This window comes from Protopterus annectens, chromosome 8.part1, assembly GCF_019279795.1.
Source record: "Protopterus annectens isolate FY-2018-M chromosome 8.part1, PAN1.0, whole genome shotgun sequence".
Classification (NCBI taxonomy): Eukaryota; Metazoa; Chordata; order Ceratodontiformes; family Protopteridae; genus Protopterus; species Protopterus annectens.
Window position 1 is genome coordinate 499,499,342 of NC_056742.1, and position 17,513 is coordinate 499,516,854.

At 40.8% G+C, this 17,513-nt stretch overlaps 1 protein-coding gene across 1 annotated transcript in view; it reads right to left on the reverse strand.

The window, feature by feature from the left end:
- Positions 1-17,513, reverse strand: part of LOC122810420 (B-cadherin-like) — a 494,197-nt gene that overhangs the window by 60,724 nt on the left and 415,960 nt on the right. Inside the window, exon 8 of the mRNA XM_044082032.1 lies at positions 1,870-2,091. Coding sequence (XP_043937967.1) covers positions 1,870-2,091 — 222 coding nt within the window. The remainder of the gene's footprint in view (positions 1-1,869; positions 2,092-17,513) is intronic.

Here is a 17,513-nt window from a genome sequence, read left to right on the forward strand (position 1 = left end):
TAACATAGCTCTCCATTCCAAGGACAGTGTCTTACTTTGCCTTCAGTATCTCATAACACAGTTGGAAACTCCTTCTACTCTCATTATGTTACAAAAATATAAAACAAACGCCACGTAACACTGAGGCTCACTGAGCACTTACAATTTAAATCCTTACCACAACTTCCATGTGAGGGAACCATGGCTTTGCTATTGCTCTCCAATTCACAATTTAAATCCTTACCACAATTACCACTTATTTAAATCCTTACCACAATTACCACGTATTTATATCCTTACCACAATTACCATGTATTTAAATCCTTATCACAATTACCACGTATTTCAATCCTTACCACAATTTCCACGTGAAGGAACCATGGCTCTGCTACTGCTCCCTAACTCTCAATTTAAAATATTATCAGAACTGCCATGCATTCAATTAAATCTATCCATCCACAACCCCATTTTCCCATTTTTGCACATGGAGTCAGGGTGTCAGTTTAACAGCAACAGTCATCTAGCACCAAGGTTTACACTGCTGGGTGGCTAGTCCTGCCACAGTGGTTCTTCCACACCACATATTCACATAAACACTTACACCTATGACCAATTTAGCGTGTCCAATCCACCTACTGCACGTCTTTGGAATTTGGGAGAAAACTTGAGTTCCCAGAGGAAACCCATGCAGACTCTGTACAGAATTGTATTTAAATTTTTACCACAGTTACCACGTGAACGAATCATGGCCCTGCTATTACTCCCTAACTCACAATTTAAATCCTAATTACAATTACCACATGAGGGAACCATGCCTCTTCTATTCTGCCCTAAATCAGGTTAGTCCTATTACTCTAAATCTAGTTCTTCATTACCTAAAAAAACTAAGATAACTGCTCCTCATATCTACAACAGGGAAATACAGCCTCATCTTTCTGTACTATTTCAGCTGTCACCTCTCTAGGGGGCTACTAATTTCTACTACTCATCTACCCTCCACACTAACAGAGCAGTACATATTTTTGACACTCTGTAAAACTTCACTATATTGTATCAAAATACCCGTTTACCTCAAACATTGACATCTTCTCTTGCTAGTCTTACAATCACCCGTATTCAGTAAGAGGACTTTCTTACTTAATGTTCTTTCCACTTTAAAAATGACTTTTCTTAAACTATTTCTGAGCTACCCATAAAATTGAAATGTTGTAAATTATAATTTTTTATAGTATGTAATCTGTTTTAAAAAACAATGTCCATGTTTAAAAAAAAATGCTGCACATAAACTGTTACTGTTTTGGAGCTTTTCTCCCCAGGCCTCTGCTGAAAATGGATCTCGACCTAGTGGAGCTTTCCTGGTAAGCAAATACAAACAAGTAAACAAACATGATTCATTCTATTTTTATTTTTTAGCCAGATTTAATTAGCTGTTGTGTTTTTTGTTTAGACACAAATATGGCCAGTAATGCTTGCAATAGCTATAAAGACAAATTCAGCAGATAGTGTAATAAATAGGTAACACTGCTAAAAGTCCTCTTTGTAAAAGTCTCTCCTGATGTTAAAGAAAGCACTGCAGGAGATGCTGAATAAGGAAATAATGTAGACATTTTACTTAACAGCTCAGATGTGAATTCCACACCCCCTTGTGACCAATTCTAAATATCTACCCCTGGATTACAAAAAACATTAACTTCCTCACATTAACTGCAGGTGTACTCTTCATGTGCACAGAAATTAGTCTGTATCCGTGTTGCTTAACGTCATATGAAAAGGTTTATTAACCATTTTGCCTAATTTTCTGACTTATGCAATGTTACCAGGAAGTTTTCTTCCACTGACACCATGACAAATAGTAATTTTCTTGCCATCTTGCAGCAGATTCTTACTTACTTAGCAATGCCAAAATGCCTCCCAGGATTGCCAGTATAGTAGGCAGGCCAACACCAGCATTAAAAATCCTTGATTCACAATTGACATCTTGTCCAACGCATTGACAGACGGTTGCTGTGACAACGGTTGTTTGCGTTTTGCTTCCGTTATCTTCAAGTTGCAGATAAATCTTGTGCGTGTCGGGCTCTAACGTCCGTGTCATATTAAGGGACACTTGGTTATCTGTAGAATGCAAACAAACACAGGTAAATAAGATGATGTGTTGTCTATGACTTCACCCCCCCCAAAAAAAAACATAACAGAAAAATGACTTCACCCCCAAAAACAAAGTATAAGCGCACAAAGAAATCCAAATAATAAACCAGTTAATGAAAGTAAACAAGATGTGGAATTAAAAGGTATGACACCTTAAATTAAAAATAAAATACATTACTGTCGTGGAACTGGAGGTTTTCCCTTTACTTTTTTAGAGCAAAAATAGCATAAAGGACAACACACTAATTTACCAAGACTGCAAAAATGTCTTTTTATAATGATAATACTAATACTATTAGTAATAATGAAAAATAACTCTGTAGTTTCTACTAGAATTTTGTTGCACAGTGCAAAATATGTATAACGTTTGATGGTGACAAGTGCAGGCACCATTTACAGTTACTGATGAATTAAGTCTGCTTGTTTTGTTAGCCACATTTCACTGATTAGAACATCTTTATGTTTATTTGGGTCTACATCATAACGTCAATGTTACAGAATGTCAGACTATATATAGTTAAAACTAAATGACTGACATTCCGCAACATTCTTCAACCTGTGGGCTCAGATCAGACATTGGATCCGACCTGGCCATATACTATCGCTCAAGGATCTGAAAAATCTGAGCACCTCCCCTACCCATAATGCCTGTCTCACCAGTCATACCTCAGATCAAGTTTGCTGCTCACAAGTTAACTATTGTGCACCATCCAAGGTAATAAACATAAGTCTCTGAATAGAATAGAACAAAAAGTACTTCAGGAGCTCAAACGGATACAGGGATGTCCAGAACAATGTCAGTCAGGTCCCAAAAAAATTTTTCAAAGGCGGATAGAGGAGTGAAAGTCGAAGACAAATGAAAAAACAACTCCGATGGAATATCATGGTAAGTACATAACTTATTTATCTAAAGTTGTTTTTCCATTTGATCTTCAACCTGTGGGACCAGAGTACCCAGCTACATAATCTTGGGAGGCCCTTATAGGTTCATAGGCTGGTACTAGGCTATTGGCCCTAGGGCCTTTACAAGCCTAGCCATAACAATTCCCTAGATATTTCTTCCCACAATATTTACTTCCCTGGACCCCTATCTAGCAGGGTGACTGACATGATCCCTGGGGTGAAATTCCCATCTCCCATTCAATCATCAAGGTTCCTTTTGAAGAGGGCCAAGGAGGCGCTCTGCTTGACATGCATGGGCAGCCTATCCCAGAGTATGGGGAGTCTCTGGGTATGGAACCTATCCCTCCAGAATGTTTTGTTCATTGTGATGACAAGGTTTAGATCCCTGGAGCGTGTGGCTCTGAGGGATTGGGATTTCTTTAAATGGAGCATGTCCAACAGCTCAGGGTTTGACATGGCCTTGTATGTTAAGCAGAGATCATTTCTGAGTAGACTATATGCCACAGAGTATAACTGGATATGGAAGGATATTCCAGAGCACAGCAGAACCAAAGGATGCCCTGTTCCTGGAAACAAATTAATTTGACCAAGTAGCCACAGAGCAAATATCGCCAATAGGAACTCTAGACCAGAAAACAGTGGAAGTGGATACTGACCTAGTAGAATGGGCCTTTATGGGTACAAGTAAGGGTACTCCCCCAATGAAACAGACCAGTGAAATGCAGCTTGTAAGCCAATTAGATAGAGTTACTTTGGAAATTCCCAAAACTAGCCTTTGAATATGAAACAAAAACTGGTCAGACTTCCTGAAGCGTTTTGTCCTATACGAATAAAAATGTAATTGCCTATGTGCATCTAGCATATGGAGCTTGTATTCCCATTTGTTTTGGAAATTGGGGAAGAAAACTGGAAGATTGATGACCTAATTAATGTAGCCTCAAATGCAACCCTGGGCAGGAAAGAAGGGTTGGTCCGCAAAGTCACTCTATCCTTGTGGAAGATCAAGTAGGATATGGCTTAATAGGCCACGCCTGAAGTCCTGGCACTCTTAGATGAAGTGATGAGTATTAAGAAGGCACAGTCTTCCATGACAAGAACTCCAACTCAATCGTAGCTGCTGGATCAAAGCGAGGTGCAACCAAAGCCCACAAGACCATGGTAAGGTCCCATGGAGGAGTGATGGGAGGGTGAAGAAGAAAGGTTCCCGTAAGAAAAGTTTTGCACAATGTGGATGAGGCCAAAGGTAATGAATTTTCTCCAACATGAAAGTTTAAAATTGCTGCCAATTGTACCTTCAAATAGAAAAAATAGCTCCATTATGAAAAACGGATGTTGAAAAGTCTAAAACAGCAGGAACAGGAGCCGTAAAAGGATCTAGGTGATTTTGGTGACCCCAAATGGAAAATCTCTTCCACTAGCTGTTATATATTTTCCAGGTGGAAGCTTTATTGCACTGCAAATAAAATTTCTGTAACTGGTGAAGAGAGCCCGGAATTTCTAACCATCAATGGATTGGAGCAACCAAGCAATCAATTTCAGGCTGGATAGATCTGGGTGAGGATGCCCTGAAGGATGGGCCAGAAGTTCCGGAATGGGATCCAGAGTCCATGGTGGACAAACTAGGTGAGACTAAAGGAAGGAAAACCAAATTTTGAGGCCAAAAGGGAGCAATGAGGATTACTTTGCTCTTCAACCTTTAAGCTTTCTGAAGAAATTTGAGAATATGAGGAAAAGGAGGGTGGGCACAAAGACTGGGGGACCAAACATGGACTACAGCATCTCAGTGACTGTCCCTGCAGAGGGATCAGGGCAAAAAACTTGCTGCATTTGGTGTTGGAAGGAGATATGGACAGATTGCAGCAAAGTAAACTCCATGTTTTCCACTGAAGGGGTCAGAGACCACTCGTGAGGCATCAGAATGGTACTGCTGAGCCTGTCCACTAGAATATTTGACTTCTCCAGAATGTGTGTTGCCACTAGAACATGGTTGGGGGAGATCACCTATTGCCACAACCTCATGGCTTCTTGACATAAGGGGTAAGACTTGGTTCCTCCCTGCTTGTACAAAGCAACGGACATGTCTGTCTGAACTGCAATGATTCCTGAGGGAAGAGCAGTATGAAAGGATTACAACACTAGGAGCACTCCTCGCATCCCCAAAATGTTTATATGCAAATTGGTCTCTAAAGGGGACCAGGTGCCTTGAACTCTGACCCAGAAAATGCACCCCAACCCAAGCTGGGAGGCATCTGCGGTCACAGTGGCCTTTGGGGGAGGAAGGATAAAGGAACGACCTTATTCTAAAACCTGAAATTGAGGACACCAGAGAAGAGATTCCTTGCATACTTGAGTTAGTCTGATCAGATGATTTAGAGGATAATATAGGAGGGACCACTGAATTGCTAGTGTCCACTGAAGAACTCTCACGTGGAGAGGAGCTGCAGGAGCAAGAGTCATGGTGGCAACCATGGAGCCCAATGTTCTTAGAACAAGACAAATTGGAGGTGTAGGAATGTCTAGAATCTGTTTGACAGAGTCTGAAGGTTGAGATGCTGCCTGGGGAGAAGAGCTAAGCAATACATTATGTCCAGACAGCCACCGATGAAGCCTAACACCTGTACTGGATGTATATGTGATTTCTTTAGATTGAGGGAGATGCCAAAGTTTGAGGATAGTTGAAGTAATTAGTCCCTGGCTTGGAGGAGTCAATGCTTGGTGGGAGCAGTGAGGAGCCAATAGACGAGATAGGAAAACCCACAGAATCCTTGCAGTCTCAGGTGAGCTGGCACTACCGACATGCATTTGGTGAATGCCTTGGGGGCTGTGGCGAGATCAAAGGGGAGTACTCTGAACTGGTAATGATTGGCTCTCAGCTGGAAGCAGAGAACGCTTCTGGAGTGCCTGTTCATTTTGATGTGACAGTATGCATCCTGAAGGTCTACCAAGCACATCCAGTCATGCTTCTGTAGGAAATACAGAATGGACTGGATTGTGACTATTCAGAACTTTGAACTGGCAAAAGTTTTGTTCAGGTCTATCAGATACAGAATGGGTGTGAGGTCCCCCATTTTCTTGTGCACTAAAAATAATCTGAAATAGATGCCTGATCTGAATTGGTCTTGGGAGATGGTCTGGATGACTCTTTTAGGGAGCAACTTTGAAATTTCTAATGCTGCAGCCCTTGACTGCATAGAACATTGGGGAGGGACTTGGTTGGAGAGGGGTTTGGAAAAAAGGTATGACACAGCCACTGGATATGATGTTTAGCACCCAATGGTCATTTGTGATGGCCTCCCAGGCTGTTGGGTGTAAAGAGAGATGTCCCTGACTGCCTTCAGAGACAAGCAGTCACGCAACCTTCAGGACTTCCGATTGGGTCTGTGAGAAAATATCTCGAGACCCCTAGTTCATGGGATCCCCTCTGCCATGAGGGAAGGGTCTGCTATTTGCACCATTTCCCCCTCTGCTTCTGGAGACCCCTCTGCTTCTGGAGAAAAAGTCTCCCAGTGATTCCTGGAAAGGACCTTGAGATCTTCAGAACCACAACTTTTATCAGCATGTTGGTTCCTGGAAAAGGACCACTGAGGAGTGGCAAAATGGATTCTGATGGCAGACAAGGTCTTCCCGCCCTCACTCTGAGTGTATGCCTCTAACCGTAGGACTAAAGATAATCGGTTGAAAGGGGCATTAGTAAAAGACACCTTAAAGGGTTCTGTGAAGTCACAAAGCTGCATCCAGGCATGGTGCCGAACAGCAATGCTTGAACCTGCTGCTCATGAGGCAGCTTCTGCAGCATGTGAGATGACCCTCATGGACAAATTCACTATAGAAAGAAGGGTGGCCATTCTGGAGAAAATGGTTTTCTGTTCCTCTGCAGACATGGACCCTGGAACAGGATTTGAAAACTCCTTTACCAGGTCTCTCTGCAGTCTGGTCACATGAGCCAAATAGTTCAGCACTTGCAAAGCAAAGATCTCTGAAGTGTACACCCACTTACCAAACCTGTACACTGCCTGAGACTCCCCATTGGGGGGTGGACAGAGGAGCTTTCCTGAGCCATCTCCTTCTTGGTGGCTTGCTGCAACCACCATGGCATTGAAAGGGACACCCTTAGTTCAATGAGGTCTATCCAATGGGGCACCAAGGATTTTGTCTAGGCGTTTCAGAATGGGTTCTACTGTGTCTTCTGAAGGGGAATGGTATTAATTTCCCTGATTCTCATTTTCTCCTATTCAAGACTGAAAATGATTCAGAGCTCATTCCAGCTAACAGTGAGTACAAGCAAAGAAACACAGATGAAGTGGATGTCAATCCATTGCAGAATAAATCCTTGACAATATCAAAATGTAAATAAATTGAACACTAAGTGTTTGACATTAGCAGTCTGCCCCCCCCCCAAAAAAAATGGAAACAAAATTGATCAAAGATGGAAACAAAATATTTTCTTCTCAGATGCTTAAATTGAAGCCCACCACTATATACGGACTAGAGTTGTCTGAACAATGCTAGAACTACAGAATGTGTTTCGGTAAGGTGTCAGGCTAATGTTAATGCATTATTAAGGTGCTGCAGGGGGTATAATGTGCTAGCACTGGCCCAACATCTTACTTTACAAAAACATTTTTCTTTAAATACAAAGCTACACAAAATAGTCTCAAACATTTACCAGAAACATACACAAACACTACACAACAACCCCCTAACTGAATCCTTACCCTAATGCTAACCAGCAACATCTGAACAAACATTTGCCTCTCACTCACATACATCACACAAGCTATCACTTACCTTAACCTTTACTATAACCCTAACTCACAAAGAGTTGCACAAATATGCAAGCTCACTTCTTACACTAAACATGCTTAATTTCCATATGTTCATTTCCTCTCCTTCAACAAAATACCCAGATGCTCATACATCCACTCAATCTACATTGCAAATTGACAGTAATATTGTGTGTGTGTGTGTGTATGTATATATATATATATATATATATATATATATATATATATATATATATATATATACATAGATATATATATATATATATATATATATATATATATATGATACATAGATATATATATAGATATATATATATATATATATATACATATACACACACACACATATATATAGATATATATATATATATATATATATATATATAGATATATATAGATATATATATAAATATATACATAATACACACACACACACACACACACACACACACACACACACACACACACACACACACACACACACACACACACACACACACAATATGGAGAATCACCAATTCACCCACTTGCAACATCATTGTGAATAAAGAACTGAATATACAATGACATAATTTTATAGAAAAGCCAGGACTTGTAGAACAGCTGGAATATACTCATTTTGGTTAAATAATTGGTCTGCCTTCACAATGGACATCAGCCAGTCTCCTATTACAGCAGTACTTCACTGCTTGTTTTTCTTACTTTTCTGTCTGCTGTACAGTATAATTTTGTTACAGTAACAAGGTTGTGGCTAAAAATCATATGGCCTAATCAAACTATCTGAACAAATTAAAAAATAAATACATAAACTAAACAAAACTACAAATAAAGAAACTGGGAGTATCTGGTGAAAACCTATTTAGACACAAAGGTGCCATTCAAACTCCACACCAAAGGTAACGGACTATGATATGAACTCACCAACTGAGTGTTATTATATTTACAATGTATTTTATTAAATATATACAGCACTTTTCTAATATTTAAATACTTGCAAAATACTACTCTGAAAGACAAAATTTCCAAAAAATAATATAAGTACATTTCAAATTTCATCTTTTAAACATCTTTATTAATATCACATAGCGTAGTAACACAAGTACACATTTGATTATAAAAGCGAAAAACTACTACAAATATTTTTTCCTTGGTACACATACGCATGATTTTTTCTTTAAAATTATTCAATTTAACATTACATAGATTGCTCAAGTCCAGCATTTCCTGAATTCTCTCTTCTCCTGAATATTATTTGGATGTATCATTCCCACAGGATTTCATTTATTTCTGACTAGTTTACTACTTTCCTTTCCAAAAGATCCCACATACCATTATTTTACCTTCTTCACAACATTCAACAAATTTGTAACCCTTTTTTTGGGTTTTGATTTCCATTTCTTAGTAATTGCTTTTAAGGCAGCTAACAGCATTAAACTTAGTGAGACCTAACTGTGTCTAGTCAATTCAGTTTCTATATCTCAGCTCAAAAGAAAAATGTCCTTAGTCAACATAAATTTGCTCCCCTGATTCTTCTAAAATTCATCAGCTTGTTACATTCCCAAAACACGTTCCCAGGTACTCCTGTCTTTCCGATCACACCCCCAGCAATTGCTGTCTACCTGTGGAAAGTTCTCTGAAGTCGACTTGAGGTATAAAGTACTTCCATATAACAATCCTTGGCCTTCTAGATTTTTTGTGCATACTTGAGAGTCATACAAATATCTTCCCATTGTTTCTCTGTATATAACCTTTACATCCTCATTTCTCAGTCTGGTCTAGCATCTCCTGACTGATTCTTAAATTTATCATCCATTATTTTATATATTCTACTAATTATCTCTTTTTACTGCAGCTTCCATTCTAGATTCAACTAATAAGACTACCAGAGTTGGTGTCTCACTTAACACTCCCTGTTCCTGTCTCTAGGCCAATCGTTATCAAACCCTGGTAGGGAAGGCAGTCTTAACCTGCATTACACATTCCTGATTGGCTTCATCTCATCCTATGCCCCCCCCCCCCCGATATCTTGGTTTCTTTACTAGTTTTCTACTCTTGTTCATTATCGGTGATCCTATTTAAAATAATCCCTATTGATAAAATCTCATTTCTCCATTCCTGTATTGGCTTTTTTCTCAAAATACTTCTGCCACTTTACACATAAAATATTCTGTAGGTTTATTGCTGTTCTGCTCAATTGTCTGCATCTAAAATCCCACTCTGTCCTTATTTCACAAACTCCTCCCATTTCAACATCATATCTTTCTTCTTTAATTTATACTCTTTTGATTGTGTTATGCATATAACTCATAACTGTGTACCTCTAAAGTATCCCTTCACACATGGTAAGCCTAAACTGCCTTGTTCTGTACACCGAAAATTATCCCATTTAACTCTTACTCTGTTTCCCATATAAATGCCTTCAATTCTTTATAAATTATGTTCCACAGCTCCTCCTGTGGTTGATCAAATTATGCATATCCTGTATACAACACTAAGGGAGCTAGAAATATTTTCCCTGCTTGTTCCTTACTATCCATATCAATAGTTAAGAATTTGGTCCTTAGATTCCAAACCAGAATCCTGTTTTAAATCCAAACACCTAAATACTTCATCTTGCGTCACCACAAATATGTTTATCACTGAACCCTTTCTTGTGTGGTAATAGTTTATTGCTCTAGTCTCTGTTTTATACTCCATTATTTTATATCCTGAAAAATGAAAACAAAACCATGTCATGATATTCCAAAACACTGAAAGGTTAATTCTTTTTGAGTATTCTACCAGCTATAACCTTGAATTTAGGAGTCCCTTATCTTTTCTGACAACGGCTGTAAGTATGAGGCAAATAAGAGAAGAGTACACTCCTGTGTAGTGCTTCTATTCAAGCCCAGCTTGCCAAAGAGGAGCCCTCCCACCTTGGTTTTTGCCTTCCCAAATAACTTCTTCAGTCTGTCATCAGGAAAAGCAAACACTACTGTTGTCCTACTCAAAAACTCCCAACTAACTCTCCATCAAATGCTTCCTCTGCATCAGGAGCACCACCAACAGCTGAATCTCCTTGCTCTCTCCAGAAGCACCACCAACGGCTGAATCTCCTCGCTCTCTCCAGAAGCACCACCACCAGCTGAATCTCCTCGCTCTCTCCAGAAGCACCACCACCAGCTGAATCTCCTCGCTCTCTCCAGAAGCACCACCAACAGCTGCATCTCCTCGCTCTCTCCAGAAGCACCACCAACAGCTGAATCTCCTCGCTCTCTCCAGAACCACCACCAACAGCTGAATCTCCTCGCTCTCTTGAAAGCACCACCAACAGCTGAATCTCCTCGCTCTCTCCAAAAGCACCACCAACAGCTGAATCTCCTCGCTCTCTCCAGAAGCACCACCAACAGCTGCATCTCCTCGCTCTCTCGCTCTCTCTCTCTTTACATCATTATCGTTTTGGTGATTTTGTCAAATATTTGTTGGCTGTCCACAAAACTACACTAAGCCACATCTATCAATCGGTTTTGGCAACATCTTGGCTATTCTCTTAGCTAGTATAGACATACATGCTTCAAAATTACGGTTCAGAATTAAACTGGTCTTTATGAAGTTGGATTTAGAGTCTGCTGGCTTACAGTAGTACAATCACCACAGCTTTCTTCCAAGATGCTGGTACTGTTATCCTTTAAAACATTGTTAAATAAAGCCTTCCAGACCTTTATCATTGCCCCTAATTTCCACAGAATACCATCTGTTCCTGAAGACTTTCCTGTTTGATTATACATCACCATTTTTATCTCATCCTCTCCCATCTTGGCTATTAATTGTTAAGCTTCATCTCCCCTCATTCTAAGCATATTTCAGTTTTCAATAAATGTTTACATATGTGTCTTCTCAGCTGCCCTTTTCTCTGCCCTACTCAAAAAATTATTAAAGATCATACCATTCCAGAGTTTCTGCCATTTCTCTAGACACAGGCCCTTTAGGTTGGTAACAGTCATTATTTTCTGTTGCCCAGGTCACTGTACTAAATATTTGTGCTCTCTGGATGTTATCAAGAATACTGACTTCGCCATCTTTCTAAACTCATATTCCCTTAGTTTTCCTTTAGCAATCAACAATTTATTTTATTTATTTATTTTACATTTGTTTACTGGGAAAGCCCGACTGGATACATGTCCATTTTCAGCGGAGGCCCGGGGAGAAAAGCAGAGTATAAATACATTAGGAACAATAGAAACATTTAGAGATAAGTATAATGTGCAGTTTTCACTAGGGTGACAAACATGGACAAAACATAGTAGACAACATCAAAATCATATGGCTTCAATTTCAGACAATAATACATGGAGTTATGGGCCAAGTCCCTTCAAGAATTCATATACTTATTAGAGTTGTTGTTGTTGTATCTTTCGGCTTTTCTAGGTTGGGGGTCGCCACAGCGGAACTCCGGTCCGCTAATAATTGGCAGTAGATTTTTATGTACCGAGTTGCCAACCCTGACATACAACCTTCAATGAAGGTATGCCCATTCACGCATGTCTCCACACAGAAGACGCTTTAGCTGAGACTTGAACAGGACAACGTCTTATTGTAAGTTGACAACGCTCTTTTCCTACAAACTCTCCGTAAGCATTTCAATCTTATACTCGTATACTTATTAGAGTACAAGACTGAAATGCTTAGGGAGAGTTTGTAGGAACAGCAGGTGGTGATTACTCTGGGTTTAAGCAGAGACACTGCCAATGCTGTTGGAAGTGTAGTTTGAGGCTTTTTTTGAACTAGATTAAGGAGGATTGGTGAGTAAGTTCGGCAGGTAGCATATTCCAAGTTTTCCCTACTGAGTTGGCGAATAGAGAGTCCCCAGCCACATTTTTGCTCTTAGTTGTTTGTACCAGCAGGTTGTCAGCAGAGCGTAGTGTCCTCAGGTCGCTGTATGGTTTGATGATCTTTAGTGTTGATTTTTTTCGTGTTGAGATAGTATTTTGCGCTCCTCTTTTTCTTCCGTACGATTCCCCATTCACCTGAATTACATTAACATTTGATAACGCCTCTAAATAATTTCTATTATTTCTTTCCCATATCTCATTCTCTTATTTCTACTATATTTTTAAACTTCATTTTTATTTTATACCGCTCTTGAACTATCTCTTTGGAAGAATCTGTAAATTCCTGTCCAATCAAATCCAGTTATTATACCTTGGAGAATCGCACACAAATTTGGTCTGGATTTCTTTAGAAATCTACTCTTTTGTTACATTTTCCCTTCTAGGTTCCCCTGATATATCTTCACTATTGCATATTAGGTTCCAGTCCCACCTATGAATATTCCCAGCTGGAAGACAATTGCGTATTTCATAAAATTCTCAAGTTCCCCAACGGTAGTTTTACTAAATATGTGCCAACTGCCAAATGGAATCATCCTTCCTTGCCAATTATCCATTATAACCCTTGTTGTCTTCCTTTTCCCCTCCTCTATCACTATTGGAGCCCCTCTTGCAAATGGTATTAACCCTATCCATGATGGCTTAGTCATTTCTTGATTTATTACTTATGACTGCACATAGTGCATCTGTCATTTCTATATTTACAGAGCTCTGCTTGCAGATGAGAAAAAAATATGCCCTATTATCCAGTGTGTGCCCACCATAAAGCCAAGCAACCCTGGATCAATAGACCAGCATCCAGTTGCCCAGCTTGGGTTACCTGGTATAGCTTAGCTGAGTGAAAGCTGGATGTGAAACCAAATCGACCTGCCAAACAAACCAAAAAGTTGGATGTAAAACCAACAGATCTGCCAAACAAACTAAGGATTACTACACTCAATATAGGTTCACGGAGAGGATGAACCTTAGAACGTGGATGACATTATGGTAAGGAGGAGGCTAGGCATCCTCTGTATCCAAAAGACCGAAGGGTACTGCAGCAAAGCCACTTGGCTTGGGAACTAGGGTCTACTACTCAGGATGACAGACTAGAAATGGTTTCAGAATTGTGGTGAGAGAGGCTTCAGAAGGCAGTGAGGGATATCATTAGAATTAATGACAGACTTATGGAAATCAGGCTCCAGTGTAATGATAGGGCAGTATTCATAATCTCAGCCTATGCCTCATATCAGGGTTGTGATAGTGAGGAAAAGAATGCATTCAGACAGCAGTTGCAGGACCTACTAGATAAAGCAGGACACGAGTTACTGTTGATAATGGGGGACAGTCAGAACAGGGTATGAAGACTGTCTGGGTCCACATGGGTGGGACAACAGGAATAAAGGAGGACATGCCATTATAGGCTTCTGTCTAGCAAATGGCTTGATGGTGGCCAACACATGGTTCAGCAAGATGTACAGTCAACAAGATCACATCCAAGACTGGCCAACATGCAATTCAAGTAGACTTTCTGCTAGTTAAGGAAAGGGCACTGGTGTAGAATCAGTGATTGGAAAATCATCACCAGTGAAACAATCAGCTCCACAGCATAAACCATTAGTTGCCACAATCTTCTGCAAGCAATGGCCAGAGAAGGCTCTATGATCAGAGACCAGGGAGACGACCTGGAATTTGACTGGAGAGAAATCACAAGAGCTCGAGAATTTACAGGGCTCTAGCACCTCAGAAAGAAGAAATAGGTGGAGTTGAAGAATGGAAGTACCTCAGAAAGTAAAGTTGTGTAAAATCCTACCATAACAGTAGCTGCCCTCTTCACTGTTGCATTACTCTACCTAAGGGGTCTCCTGCCAAAGGATAAGGACAGTACAACATCAGGCCAGTATACCAAAGCCTTTAGTTCTTATAGGCATTGTGCATCACACGTATGGTCCCTGTGCAAGGCACAGGGCATAAAGGTGACATATGGATGCACACACCCAGAACTGAGAAAAGCACAAGGAGGAACAGATGCCCCTGGGAACAAGAAGAACATATGCATCCAAGAAGGATAAAAAGGAAGGAGGACCACCCCTTGTCCAAGAGGGTAAGAAAAGTATAGGGTAAGAGCTAGAACAGAGGAGGGAGGGAGTGAATACTGCAACAGTGAAGAGAAGGACATCTACTGTTATAGTAAGATTTTACACAAGTGTCCTTCCATTTCATTGTTGTAGTTTTCCTCACCCAAGGAAGAGTAAGCCTGTGAGGAGGAAGCCGCAGAAAAGCCCTTACAAACCCATGCAGGATAGTCTTGGCAAAGCCTGCCCTAGCCCTGGAAATAACAGCCAACTTGTAAAGCTTAGTGAAGACACGAACAGAGGACCAAGCAGCAGCTTTAGGGATGAATTGGTATCCAGACCCTTGAAAAAAAAAAAATCACCTGAGGAAGCAACTGCCCTAGTAGCATGTGCCTTTACCAACAAGGAAAAACAATCTCCATGAAAAGAATAGCAAAAAGAAATGGTCTTAGACATCCAGGAGGACATGGCTTGCTTAGAAACAGCCAAACTCAGTGGTATGGGATAAAGGAAACAAAAAGCAGCTCAGATTTGCTAATAACTTTAGTTTTATCCAAACAATATCTAAATTGTTTATGCAAACCTAAGGTGTGAAGAAAGAAGAAACGTCTTACTGGCAGGCTGCAGAGAAGGATAAAAGGCAGGAAGATGAATAAACTGATTAACTGACAAGTCGCTGACCACCTGGTGCATAAACGGCTTAGTATGAAGAGATAGCCTGACTGTGGAAAAGGAAGGAGCGATAGCCATAAGGGTCTGAAGTTCAGACACTATTGGCTGAAGTGAGAGCCAAAAGAAGAACAGTCTTCCAAGTACAATGTTGTAAGGAAGCTGAAGAAGCAGGCGCAAAAGGAGCCAGGGTCAATTTTTGAAAAACAAAACTGAGGTCCCAGGAAGACAGAATAGGTTTCCTGGGGCCCTGATATGAAGGACACCTCCAAAAAAAATGCTTGACCTGAAATTGAGAGGCCAAAGGAAGAGTAAGGGGCAGAAACTGATGGCATGTGAACTTTACTTGAAGAATATACCAACCCAGCATGAAGAAAATCACACAAATAAGAGACGACCAGAACCCCAGCATGAAGGAAATCATGCAGATAAGAGAGGACCAGAACCCCAGCATGAAGGAAATCATGCAGATAAGAGAGGACCAGAACCCCAGCATGAATGAAATCACACCAGAGGAACCTGCTCAGAAAGGGGATCCTGGTGGCGACAGAGGCACCAGACAGAAAACTGCCTCCCATTTGAACATATATGATTTCCTAGTAGTGGGCTTCCTGGACTCCTGTAGAACCCGAAGTACATCCTCAGAAAAGTGGTGCCTGAAAGGATCAAATCCCATTACTCACAGCATCAGTAACTGTTGGTGATTGCTCCTGGCCAAGTCAGAAAGGAGGGGGGAACCAATGCTGTCTGCACCAAAAGGGAGTTACTAGAAAGATTTTGGGAGAGTCCTCCCTAATGTTGTGCAAGACTTATGGCAACAGAGGAAGGGGAGGGAACGTGTACAGATACATCTCCTTCCAAGGAAAAGACAGGGAGTCCACTTTTCAATGCAGAGGGTTTGGGACTCTGGAACAGAAGACAGGAAGTGAAAAGATCTACCACAGGAATATCCCACTGATGGGCAATGCCCAGGATCACATCTCTGTGAAGTATCCATTCATTAGCTTGTGTGCTGCCAAGTGAAAATACCTGTAAGAAGCAGTGCCCTCATCTCCTTTACAGATATGGTCTGACCTCTGATTAGTAGGCCAGACACCCCGAACCTAGAGGGGTCCACAGCAGGCACCCCACCCCGTCTGAAGAGTCTATAAAGACCTCCTGAGATGGAACTTGAAAAGTAGCTCTGGGTTGAGTGAAAGTTGATGGACCCACCACTGAAGCTCAAGCTTGACACTGGAAAGCAGAAGTACTGTGATGTCCAGGGCTGGCAATGTTAGAGCCACACTGACTTGAGATACCACTGAAGTTTCCTCATATGAAGCCTGGCAACAGGGAACATGGGAATGAGGGAAGCCATGAGCCCAAGAACCCTAAAGAATTAGCTGGCCGAGATGGATGCCACAGGAAGAAGGGACTGGAAAAAATGCAATTAGGACTGAACCATACGGGCAGGCAGAGATGCCAGCATGAGAACTGTCTGAAGTCTGCAGCCAAGGAAAATATGATCCTGGGAAGGCAAGGGAACTGATTTCTGGAAGTTCACGGTGAACCCAAGAATCTGCAACAGGGAAGTAGTAAACTGGAGATCCTAAAGTAGAGTGTTGTGGGAAGAAGCTTGAATAAGCAGATTGTCTAGATAAGAAAGGATATGAATTCCTAGAGTCCTGCACAAGGCAATGACAAAAACAAGGCATTTGCTGAATACACTTGGGGCAGCAGAAAGGCTACAGGGCAAAGCAGAGAACTGAAAATACAAGGAAGAGACAAAGAAATGTAAACATTTCCTGAAAACAGGATTGATGGGGATATGAAGTTATGCATCCTTGAGATCCAGAGATACTGGAAAAGCTTGGGGTAGAACAGGAGGAAGGAAACTTGAAAAAGGTGTTCAGCTGGGAAAGATCCAGAATTGGTCTCCATGTGCTCTCCTTTCATGGGACCAAAAACATTCTGTAATAAAATCTCTTCTCTACCTGGGCTGGAAGCACAGCTTTAATGGTGCCCTGAGCCAAAAGTGAGCGAAGCACCTGTGGGAAAGGAGAGTGCTGTTCCAGAGGAGATAGAGGAATTCCTAAAAGAGAGGAAGGGACTTACAAACCATGACATATACC